Here is a 13,346-nt window from a genome sequence, read left to right on the forward strand (position 1 = left end):
GACAGGTAAAAAAAAAAAAATTCTTCATATATCTTGTTATGGGTTGAATTGTGCCCCCACCCAAGAAATATCTTAGACTCTGACCTTATTTGGAAATAGGGTCTTTACAGATTTAATCAAATTGAAATCAGGCTATTATATTAGGGTGAGTCCTAATTCAATATGACTGGCATCTTGAAAAGGAAGTTTGAACACGGAGACGAGGACATACACAGGTGATGTAAAGACACAGGGAAACACCGTGTGAAGATGGAGACTCAGTGGGATACATCAACAATCAAAGAAAACCAAAGATTGCCAGAAAAAAAAATGAGGTGCAATGGAGCAAGAAAGGGTCCCTACAGGTTCCAGAGGGAGCTTAGCTCTGCCCACACCTGCTTTTCAGGGAACTTGTAGCTTCAAGACTGTGAGACAATAAAATCCTGCTGTTTAAGCCACCCAGTTTGTGGTGCTTTGTTATGGAAGCTCTAGAAAACCGGAACATGTCCCAAACCAAACTAATTAGAAGCAATTTTATTTGCTTTTCTAATTTTTTTCTTTTATCTTCCAGTTTCTTCCTTTCAAATTGGAGAAACAGCAACTGAAGGCATTGTATTCATCCTCACTCGCTCTAGCCTGTTTCTCAGACAGTGTCCTGGGAGGGGGCAGCATTATGTAAATGGTTCCGCCATTTTCAAGAAATAAACATGATGTAAAAGACCACTTGGATAATAATGTCTCTTTGTTTGGTGGAAGTGTTTTAAGAACCATCACCAAATATTTGAATGCATATTTAAATATAAATTTCTATTGATTTGGCCCTAACAAGCTATCTGTTTGATGATACTTCTATCATCCATCCGTGGCTGTAACCTCCGTCACTCTGTCCTCCCACTGCATCATTCTATCAGTCATTAAGCACTTGCACGTGATGACTTTCCCCAAATGCCTCTGCCTCTCTAAATCATCTGTCCTCGAAATCTGGCTGCTTCCTCAGATTTTACTGTCTCTTAACTCATCAACTTCAGCAGCTGTGATAAAACGGACAGATCCATTTTGTTCCGGTGATGGCAAAGACCGTGTGTATCATGGAAACTCTTACTGTCCATTGTAGGTGTCTTACATGATCGAATTCACTTAATGCAGAAGAGAAAAACAGATTAGAAAGAGTAAATAACAGACTTTAGGTCATATATAAAACTGGTGAAGCTCCAATTCTATTCCACTCCAAAATATACAAACATTTTACTATATCACAAAAGTTGCTTCCTATTGGCCCTTGGGGAAAAAATTACATGGTTTTCAGGTAGTTGTAAGTACTTTAGCTTCTCTATTACTTGTTGATACTCTTAATGATTTTTAAAACCATTACACTTTATGTTAAAACTACTGACAGACACTTAGTAATCAAAAGTTCCTAAATGCCTTGGGCCTATCCATCTAATTTTTATTTTAGTTTTTCCATTTCATATACTTCTTGGTTAAAGGACCTAAGTTAAAATTTCAGATAGTTGATAAGGGTTAATGAGGGTAATAAAATTATACATCAGAATGATTATAATTATACCTATACTAAAACTAGCACATAAGCTGGTTATGCCTACACGATCAGTATGCACAAGCTTAGGAGAAATGTTTACTTTTTCCAATTATAAAATTTCAGATGATTATAAAGCAGAACAAAAAATCCATTCTAACTTTTTAAAACCTCTAACCTATATGTTGTGACAATGACTACAAAATAGAGCATTAGAATGCATGTTTAAATGTCTCCATGTCTGTCTGCATACATGTGTTGATGATACACTTATTATAAAGAATTTGACGACCTAAGGTAATGTGATTCTCAAGGATGGTTAGTAGAAAGGTCACAGCATTTATCACTGGAACAGACTTCTTGGCAGGAAGGAGGCAGAGGGCATTATTAACAAGAATGCTGTGACAACAGGCCTAAATATAGGACTTCGCTGGTCAATAGGGGCAGATAGTCATCCTAAATAGGCATAAAACTGATACAGCAAGGAGTTAAAGAAAAAGTGAGATGAGAAGAATATCCTAACATATATATTGTTGACAAATGGTAAGGATTTTGTAGCATGACAGTGACTACAATGCCACATGGTTCACTCTGGACCCTATTCAGGTAGGTATGTATATGAAAACCGACATGTTTGTTTTTTCTTAAAAAATGTTTACCACAACTGAGTGCCTCAAAATATTTTATCACCGGTGGTGGGATTCAGCCAGTTAGCACCAGTTTGGCAGAACCAACACCTAATTTTTTGTTGAGTTCGGAGAACCGGTTGTTAAAATGGCACTTGTAATAAGGTTCTCTCTAAGGTGGGTGCCTGGGCAGCCGCCCAATGTGGAAATCACAAATTGACATTCCTTACTCTTTCTGAACGTTCATCTGCACAACAGTGTATTTTAAGCACCCATAGTAATGATCATTCCATTCACAGGTGAAAAAAAATTTGATAGAACTGTTTGTGTAATTTATTTATTCATCTTATAAAACTTATTATACCTTTGATGTACTACATTTTAATTCCCTCGCATTTGTTACTTCAGTAAACAAACATACAACGTAAAGAGAAAAAGTGCCAAACAACCAGGGGGTGACAAGCTGTCATTGGAAATACCTTAAGTAACAGTTTTATTGTTTTTTGTCAGGTATTGATTAATGTTTTTATTACTATTTTAAAACTGTTTCTTATAACATAATCTAGTTTTATGTACCCCTTATTGTTCTTATTTAAGTATTAAATGTATGAAATAATAAACTATCTTTTGGTATATCTTTTTTTATACTTAAAATGGTTATTAGGGCAGAGAACCGCTTGTTAAATTATTTGAATCCCGCCACCTTCCATCTGAGAATGGCCTTCCTACAGGGAAGAAGATGGTTCTGGAGAGAGTCACCACTAAGAGAAGTGGCTTCTGAGTCCAACTCTGGGCTTTGGTTTCTCAACACAGGTATACAATGAACAAGTCTTGTTTTTTACTTGTTTGTTTTTTCTAATCCAAACAGTAGCACACTTGATAGCCATTAGCCATCACTGTTACTACTTAAGGAAGCTAATAGTCATTTTGCATATTAACCTGTAACTCAGTTCAGGGGCTAGATTTACAGAGTTGCTTAGAAACACAGCAACTAAAGCATAATAGTCCCTTTTGTAGTATTTAGGGTTATTATCAGCTTCAAATTTTCATCTTCATCTTTATATAAATGCTTAGAGTGGAAATTTTTAAAGAAACATAGTAACATAATTTGACCATTTTGAATAAAATATTATTTAATACCTTTCAAGTGAGGACTGTGTACGTGCATTCTCTGCAGATGTAGATTTATTGGAACAAATTCTAATGTTTTCTCTCCTTTGCTGCTGCTTGATTTGAAAGAGGACCCTGGATGAAAAAATAATAAATGTTATTAGTAAATAAATAATGAGTGTGTGTGTATGTATATTGAAAAGTAAATATTACTTCGAAAATTGTTATAAAAACTTCAGAAAGAAAGACGTAACTATATGGTTTGCTTTTCTTCTCAAAAATTTAAGTTTTTGAAAAACTCTCAGTGATGCTTATAAAAACACCATGGAGTAAAATAGGGCATCTTTTTTTCTTTGTTATATTTTCATGCCAAAATGGAATTGTTAGAGATAAAAATGCTTTAAAAAAATCTCCACTCTTCCATGTTCCTAACAATGTTTATTACTGTTTTTATGTAACACGCATGAAATGCAAGTCAGGTGAAACGTGTGAAGTGACTGCTTTCGCACCTGCTTCCTTGCTGAGCTCGGTCAGAATGTCCTGGTACATGTTCACCATTTGATCACAGTGAGTGAGGACGTTTTTCCGTAGATTGTCCCAGTGTGGAGAAAGTTCACCAAGTTCTTTCAGCTCCTGGTTTCTGTCAGAAACAGAAAAGAGGACAAACTATTTCTTTTGCTCTGACATCCATAGACTAAAAGTGCTTAATCAGGGTTGTCAAACTAATAAGAAATTGATTCGCCATTCCTTCTGGGAAACCTCTATGTGCTTCTTAAGGGGGGGGATAATCATTTTTAACACAAAATAGATGAATAGTTTAGGTCATATAAACATTAAAAATTTTGTATGTCAAGAGAAAAAGATACAGGTTAAATTCACTGATAAAAATTTCATGAAGGTGGCAAAGACAATCTTTTATATAAATAGAAGCCATTCTGTTAAAAACAAACAAACACTAAACCTCAACAGAAAATGGCTAAATTCTAGGGTTCAACCACCCCAAATGAAATAATGTGAGAAGGATTATTGGACTATGTCTGGAGGAAACACAGCTATTCAGGTAATCTACTTTATACAAAACAGCAATGTAATTTTTTAAAGTCCATAAATGGTATGACCTGGAATAATTTTTATTGGCCAATTTAAGTAAATACTGCATATATTTTGTTCCTTCTTTCTCAAAAGGAAAAGCTAATCATGCCATTTAGGTTTTAATTATTAACTTTTATCTAATTCTCTACCCTTTATCCAAGTTAATTTAAATCATCAGATTGCCTTTTTAAAATTATAATGATAAATGGTTTTAATATGCTGCTTTGTTAGATCTCTTATTCATTTTGGTAATCTTTTACCAATAACAGTTTCACGAGGCTAATTTAACCAGCAATAATGAAACTTCTTTACTGTTTTGGCTCTGAAACATGCTAAATAGCAAGCTAATAAAGTCAGAAGATGTAGAATCCTTAACGTCCTGTTAAATGCAAGGGTCATGGATGGTGTGCAAAAAATGCGGCTTGGTTTTAAATGTCTGTAGTTGCCTTTGTTCTGTTTCAATGGCGATACAATGTAGTTCTGCTGTATCTTTCATCGGAGGTCTTTACAATTTTTGTGAACAATAAGCTCATTCTCAACTGTTCCATACATTAGCTGTCATCATCCAACATTCATGGGAGAAGCCATTAATTAAAAGACAGTGAGAGTAAAGAAAGTTTGTGATCAAACAAGGGGTGGGAGGGAATGTTGAAGAATTGGGGAGTCAAGTTCTCTGCATGCACTCAAATTGCAGGCTACTTAATTTTGAGACAGAAAATAGCCACAAAAGCAAAGAAATAATTTCAAAAGCTTGAGATATCTAAGTCTAGAAACCGGGCAAATCCGAGATGGAGAGCAAGTGTGATATTTCAAATTTACTACATAAGGTTTCAGGCTGTAGCTCCACTATACACATATGATGAAAATATTACTTAAGTACCCCTACTTAATACTAACAGATGCACTAATAGATGTTTATACTAATAGCTTTACCATTTATGTTGTTTCTGAACCCTTATCAGAAATAATAAATCTAAAAGGGAGGGTGAGGGAATGAAGAGTGACAGTGAAGACCCTTACTACCTGCGGGACCCTGAGATGGTGTACGTCTCCTTGCTTAAGAGAAGCCCAGTGAAGTGTGGTCAGAAAAGTTTAGTGATCCGTGGGGAATGACTTGAGATATGCTGGGATCAGTTCATAAACTTTTGTTTAAAAGTTATTACATTCTTCCAATATGTCCAAATTTATACACAGAAATACACAGAGAAATCTGGCATTCACTCTTTGCTTGTTCTAAGAAATGGCATTGAAAAGGTGCACATTCTCAAAGAGACAAATAACCAGCATAAGTTGTCTTTGCGTTAAAAAAAGTTCAAATATAAGGGAACTCTAGAAGAAAGGTCTAATAAACCAAGTAGAGTCATGAAAAAGTGGTAAAACACAGAGGGCAGAGTAAGAAAGTAGGTGTGATTTTTAAAAAGTGAAAGGAATTCCTTACATTAATATATTAAAACAGATAAAAAGAGAGAAGATAATTGGGTACAAGCAAAATCAGAAACCTCTCCAATCAGAAAGGCCAGAGCTGTTCATACCATGTTGTAATCTGTTACTTGGTGAATAAAAAGTCTTGCTTTATGTCTCAATCCAGGTTCTCTGGAAGGCAGAGCCTGAGATCCAGCAACCCTGGGTAAGCAGGAAGGAGGGGAGGAGAGAAGTGGTATAGGAAGAAAAGGAAGCTGACACAGCTGACTTGTTACTGAGCTGGGCAGAACTTCACAAGGAAACATGGCTGGTTGTAAGGTCACATGGAACAAATCTAGAGAAGTCATATGGAATCTTTGCACCTTGGAACTGCTTATCAGAGGAAGGAAAAGACATATCTACCTTAGTTCCTTACCTTCTCCTATATTTCACTGGTAAAGATTCAGCCTATGGGACATTAACTCCTGTGCACTCTGGTTGTGGAATCTGTCTCCATGGGGTCGCCACCGGGGAAGTAATATCGCAGCCGAGACAGAACTTGCCTGGATCCAGTCTGATAAGACAGAGGTGCCAGAGCCACTCTGGATCTTTCCATGGTAGGTTCCACTGGGGGCATGCTAATGTATGGCCTTAATCTTCAGGGAGCCTCATACAGGTGATGGTGTTGGGAAATTACACAACAATGGTGACAATATATGGGGCTCTCCTTTGAGTAAGTGGTCAAAAAGTGAAGACATATTACACTTGAGCAAGTACAGAAAAGCACATGAACTTGGCCCAGGAAAGGTGCCCCCCTGCACTACTCAGATGCACTTGCATCATTTTCAGACATCCAGACAGCATATAAAGCAACATTCCTCAAATCTTCCCAAAGAGGGACGTTCAAGGGCAGTCCTTCAAAGTCCTAACAAGTTGCAGTTCCCAAGGTCTAAGGAGATGCAGTGAACCAAGCTATGATATCTAATACTCCTGCCGATCCTTGGGGCCTTACTTAACATTCGTCAGCAACCTCCTCCACTAGATATTCCAGACTGCCTCATATTCCGCTGGCACTTCAGCTCGTCTGGCTGCCACCCTGTGAGGATCCTTAATCTGAAGGGACAAGGCCCTTTGTTGCCTTGCTCCTATGGACTCTGGGTTGCTGCCGTTCCCCTTCATACCTGTTTAATGGGGCACCTCTGAGCTCCAAGGCACAGAGGCACTTTCTGCTCACTCCGGTAAACCCAACCACTGGTTTCTTGCTCAGATCCCATGAAGCCAATCTTCTAGTCTTATTTCTTCCTGGCCCTTGTGGCCATTCACTCTGCCAACACTCGATGTGTATCTGTGCCTCAGGTCACTTCTCCCTCTAAATCAGTAACAACAACGCTGTTTTGCAGATCTGCCCACTGAGTGGATTTCCTTCACTACTGACCTTCATGTCCACCTAACACACCAGGATGACCCATATTTATATGAGTTTGAATACTTTCATACTCCATGAATAAGTCAGATGGAAATTCCCATGAGGCTATAGGGGTGAGATGAGAGGGAGGCACCATTGAATAGAGGTCCTGATACTCAGCCAATGACATGAGACTCAGACATCTCTTCATGATATATAATGATGTGCTTACACTTCCAGATCTGCTGGCACCCATTCCAAATGCACCACCTCCGTGCAATGATACATTACTTTTATACCACACCATGGGAGCAAATTGGTGCCCAGTTCATAAGGGGCAGGTCCAGTAACAGAGTCACTTTGTGTCTGATCATCGGGGTTAGGTTACTGCAAGGGCCCAGCATCATCCCAGGGCCACTTTTTCCAATGAAAAGTAGTTTCCTGACACAGGAGGCACTGGTACATTCTAGAACCCTAACCGCCTCCACTGAACTTTCCTATTTAGGTTTTCCAAATGTTCCACGTGGCAGCACTGGTTCTCACCACAGACACTTGCAGCCTCACTGGATCTTCTTGGCCATGTACCCAAGGTCATGTACCCAACACAGGACCTTTGGGAGGGTCCCTCTTGCTTGGGCTCCATTTGACACACTCTGTGTATCCACTAATGGTTTACACAACGTGATTAGTGGCTGGTTAAGCACCAGACAAAAAGTTTTAATGATATGTGCATGATAAACAGTTCAAAAACACAATCATTACTTATGTGCACAGATGAATAAGGTTTTGTATGTGTACGTGTTATATTACTGACTTCCCTCATTATTTGTCATTGTCCCAACATATGTTGGAGGGGGGGTAGCCATAAGTATCAATTTACACCTTATTCCACTGCAATTATTAGCACCTCCTACATTGCCAGAATATCCTATTAGATTACCTATGTTATAGAATATCAGAATTAATATATCCTTTATGATGTAGTTAAAGAAAACAACAACATGAGCTCAGAGAATGTGACAGTTGGAAGTTCTGAGGATAGTTTGAAAGCTCTAGTTTTACAGATGGAGGCACTGAATGATGCTGCCTGTTAGTCTCAGAGTCACTAAAACAGCATAAAGCTTTCTGACTATACCCCCTGTCTACCCTTTCCTCACCCTGTTTAACTGTGCACTGGGAAAGCAAACACAAAACAAACTAACAAAGAGCAGAAAGGCTTGTTTATTGAAGGTACTTAAGGAACACAAGTCGAGTAAAAGGGCTTTAGAATCTTGGCCTACTAACTTCCAGAATGAACATTTGTAAACTTTTAACATTAAACTTGAACAAAGGATAAATTCTAGTTTGGGATTTTCACTTCTGAGTCTTTTAGTTGAAAGGTACAGCCACTAGGTATGCTGTGCATGGTAAATGGTATTCCCTACAATACGTTCAAGTGCATCGTGCTGTCCAGTATTATGAGATCCATCAATACGGCCACTGTGGTCCGGTCTGCAGGGCGCCATGTTTATCCAAATAAAACTCTGGCATTAAGGTTATAATTCAATAGTTACATATCTTTAATGAACTGGTGATATGAATGGCCAAGGTGGTGAGCTAGGTATATGCATTTTTCAGCCATAGAAGAATATTTTTATAAATGCTCCTCCACCTACAAACACTTTTATTTTACTCACGGTAACAACAGCTTCTGCTTCCCAAAGATGTCTCCTTTAATTGAGACCTTGCAACAAGAACAATATTTCTTTCTAGAAAATTCACTGGTTTGCTAACCACAGGCACTCTTATGAATCACTGGAGTTCTATCTCTAACAGAAAAATCTTCTAGCCTGTTTCCAGTCCCTTCCAATTTTCTGAGAGCCCAACAGGTAGACAGAGAAAGTCGGAAAGAAAAGACTAAACATGCAGGTATTAATAAGCTTAGGCTCTGTACACAGAAAACATTTTTTTGGCACTTACTGCAATCTCACCCCTTTCACTCTGCTACCTACAAAAATAAAAGGCAAATTTATTAAAATATATATCTAAAGGAGACAGGTGATGGCTAAAGCCTCAGAGACTAAAGCCTCTTGACATTCCAACCATAAAGGATGACATTCTTCATACTTGATGAGGTAAATGTAAGGAACACTTTTTGCCTGTATGCTTCATTTTGTCTTACCTTGTTTAAATATTTCAAAAACACATGCTTTCCCTCTTCAATATAATATCAAGTTATTGGAGGTCACTAAGATCCTCCAAACCCCCCATAAAATGAAACACACTACTAAGTATATAACATGTTTGAAACACATACCATTGAATAACATAAAGAAAAAATGAGATTTTTTTTTTTTAAAAAAAACAGCTCTATAAGAACGAAGAAAAATAACTGAACACAGAAAGAGGCATAGGGGAATTGGAAAATAAATAGCCAAACCTTCCGTAAAGTTATTTTTTTTACATATACTACAAAAAGCATTGACAAGAATATTAAATAGATAAATGGTTTTCAAACTTTGTTCCTTATACCCCTGGGGATGTCGTGGCCGAGGGAGAAAGGGAGAGTGTTGAACAAAAGGGAAACCAGGTAAGTGGACCAGCATTGGGCCCTTTCCCCACCAGACAACCAGCTTCCACTCAATCTCTTTGATTAATATTGGAATTTTGTGTATAGTTTTGTTCAGGAAGAAGAAAAAGTTTCTGCTGCTAAAAAAAATAAAACTGGGTCTAATCTACTAAAATAGAACATAGTAAAAATAGGAGAAAGTTTCGCCTCTATTTAAAACTTCTATTTAAGACATAGTTTGAAAGTCTACTGATGATGTATTTATTCAAGGAAGGAATTCCAATGTGGGGAATATGTGCTGAGCCTGTGAGCGACAGAGACTGGTCTTTTTCATCTTTCTGTCCAACCACAGTTCTCAGTCCATGCAAAATGTTCAGTATGTTGTAGACTGGCAAATGAGAAGTTGTCTTAAAGATTATTGTTTTTAGGATTTCCTGAAAATTTGATATATATCAGAATATAAAGTAGGATGCTGAGCTCTCCACTCATTGAAATGGATAGTAGCTACAGTAAATGATTGAAGTGAATGATCTAGGTCTGTAATCCTGGAACAGTCAAGTCTTCCTTAAGGATAGAGAAAGATTTGAAAATATATCTTTTTATAGACTTCCTTACTGTGATGGTTAATTTTATGTGTCAACTTGACTAGATCACAAGGTGTCCAGCAACTGGTTGCCCAGCTTGTTATTGTAGGTTTCTAGAAGGGTGTTTCCAGATAAGATCAACATCTGAATCCTTAGGCTGAGTAAAGCAGATTGCCTTTTCTACTTTGGGTGGGCCTCAGCCAATCAGTTATAAGCCTGAATAGAGCAAAAAGGGCTGACCTTCCTGGGGTAAGAGAGAATTCTTCTTGCCATACAACCAGAGAACTCCTCCCAGACTCTGGATGAAGATATTGGCTTTTTCCAGCCTTTGGTCTTAAAATATTGGATTTTCCTAGGTCTCTAGCCTGCTGAGCTTTGGACTAGAAATACAGCATAAGCTCTCCTGAGCCTCCACCTTGCCAACTCAGCTTGAATATCTTAGGACTTGTCAGCCACCATCATTTCCACATACATATGTATGCATGCGCGTGCACACGCACACACACACAACATGCTTTATGGTTCTGTTTCTCTGGAGAACTTTGATTAATATACAAACTACACAGGTATTCCATCACAAAGACTTTTCTCTGCTTGTTGCAAAAGAAGTTGGGAGACAGATTGAGACAAAAACATCTAGAAGATAGTTTAGGCTCTTTTGTGGCCTTTTATCCCTCCCACTGTATTTTACAAATACCATGTTGACTTCTTCAAAAAAAAAATGGTTACAGAGATGCCTAGCTTGTCTAAGGGACACGCGCAGGAAATCTCTAGTCTTGAGGCCAAAGCTCAACATGTGAGCACCTATTTTATGAGATTCTGAGCCTAAAATGTCAAACTTTATAAACTTTGACATGTAAATTCAAAGATTCCTGAAATTATGAAATGTAATTATCTTAATAGAGTGCCTGAAAATAATAGTTAATTCTTTTACAAGAGTTTTTTTTGACACCAAGTGAAAATTTGTATACTAAAGGATATGACCCAGTAAGAAAGACATTAAAACGTTATTTGAAATTGTTATTATGCATGTAAATAGAAATAGAAATATTTTTCCTCCAGTGAACTGTACAATACCATTTTGTAGGATAAAAATATCTATCAGAATCTAAAATTACACATGGGTATAAATAGATGGAAAGTTTAATCGCCATCTGCTTTCATTCACTGTGCAGAATTAGACCTTAACTCAAACACAAAAGAAGTAATAAAGAATGTACCCATTAGGAAAAAAAATTAAATACTAAATAGCCAATGAAGAATAGACAACATAAATGACCAGTGGGTGGCTTCAATTTCATAAAGTGGTCAGGTGACACCATAAAACTGAACAAGGTTCAACTTGATGTCAGGTTGCATAGTATTTTTAACCCACAATTCAAACTGCCTGCGCTTTAATTTGTACCAGAATGAAAACTGCATCCATAAATCATAGCCTTTAAAAAAAAATGCCTCTTTGTAAATGACAATGCGGTTAATGTTGCAATCCATGAGCCACTATTTCAATGAAAAATGACTAGAGTGGTCTTTCACTCTGATTTTCACTTGACATTAAAGTAAGTGGATGTCGTACTATGTAAGCGGATATTGTACACTCAAGGAGGTTTCAAGTTACATTCAGAGACTATGAATTGGAGCACAGTCACCTCCAGATTTAGTTGTAACCACAGACTCTGTTTGTACAAGATAAACAGCTAAATTCTATAATTTAATTTTAGGTAATTGTATTAGAAAAAGATTAGGAATAATAGGTATGTCTTATTCCATCCTAAGAGTCTATATTTCTGTCCCTGATAACGGTGATGTGGTGTTTACATTGAAATAATGTCTTATTTATTCTCTAAAATTGGTTTTAAAGTTGTCAAACATAAACAACATCTATTTTTTAATATTGTAAAGCTCAGTGCTTCACTTATGTTTAAAATGGTGCATGTTATATAAAGTTTTTCCTAAATCCACATGAATTAATTACATGCCTTTTAGCTGTGGACAGCCATGAAAATTAGCAACTGCACTTGGAAGGCTAGTAAAGGAAGCAAGTGAGCTAAAATACTCATTCCCTTTTTACAATTCTTGTCCATGCTTTTAGAAATTGCAAACCTCTCTGGACAGACGCTCTTCCAACTCCCAGCCCTGGAGCTGGAGTACAGATGTGACCCAGTTAAGTTTCATAAGTAGATGGAATCCAAGAGACCCCACCAAATTCTCAGTAGTAGGGTTGCTTGGTGGATACCATAGGACTTTCCAGGTACAGAATGTATGTCTTTTTTCTTTTTTTCAAAACAATCCTCAGAGATCATTGTTCCAGACCTGGACTAAGCAAAATTAAAAGTTCTGTTGCACTGGGCACATGTCAAGTGCTCAACAGATATACAGCTATCATATTAGATTGCAGTTTAGAACGTTTCATCCTGGGAAGTTCTACTGAACAACACTGCTTGGGACCAGTGAGAAGAACATAACTGAGAGTGAAGTGACCTGTGTAATATCATATTGCTAGGAAGTGGTAGAATGAAGACTTGTACAGTACTCAGGTTTGGTGACAGCAAATCGTGTTATTGTTTTTATTGTAATTCCTGGTGATTGTGGTTTCTTCTAAGATAGTATCCCTGAAAAGAGGACAAGAATGAAATCTTACCCCTGAAGGCCTCATCTGAATTAATCTTCACCCAGGTCAACAGGGAGCTGGTTCAAATATTTGGCTCGAGTGTGCACTTAGCACACAGCCTTGGTGACCATAATTGCTGAAGTGTCGAACAACAAAACAGAATTCTTATTTATTTTCCATTCATTTAACAACAATAAAAACAATTGACAAGTTCTTCCTTTTCTGTGGTCCAGAAGGCCCTAACTAATCTGAAGGCCTTTCCTTCCCAAATCACTGTCTCAACTCCAAGTAGCAGCTTTTAGGAGACGACATGGCCAGTCTGTTTTTCTGTCCACTGGGAATTTGTGGCACCATAGTTGTGCTCAGTTAGTAAGCCAAAGGAGATTAAAATAAATTATAGACCTTTTTGTTTGAAACACTATCAACTGTTAGCTGAGGTGACAACAACAATAACAG

The 13,346-nt window shown here is 37.4% G+C and overlaps 1 protein-coding gene across 14 annotated transcripts in view; it reads right to left on the bottom strand.

Moving 5' to 3' along the window:
* Window positions 1-13,346, bottom strand: part of INPP4B (inositol polyphosphate-4-phosphatase type II B) — a 611,130-nt gene that overhangs the window by 131,627 nt on the left and 466,157 nt on the right. For all 14 annotated transcript variants that reach the window (XM_066385755.1, XM_066385735.1, XM_066385716.1 and 11 more), the window contains 2 exons: window positions 3,762-3,892; window positions 3,283-3,387 (listed from right to left, as the gene is read on the bottom strand). In XM_066385755.1, the coding sequence (XP_066241852.1) occupies window positions 3,283-3,387; window positions 3,762-3,892 (236 nt within the window). The remainder of the gene's footprint in view (window positions 1-3,282; window positions 3,388-3,761; window positions 3,893-13,346) is intronic.

This window comes from Saccopteryx leptura, chromosome 1 (genome assembly GCF_036850995.1).
Source record: "Saccopteryx leptura isolate mSacLep1 chromosome 1, mSacLep1_pri_phased_curated, whole genome shotgun sequence".
Taxonomy (NCBI): Eukaryota; Metazoa; Chordata; class Mammalia; order Chiroptera; family Emballonuridae; genus Saccopteryx; species Saccopteryx leptura.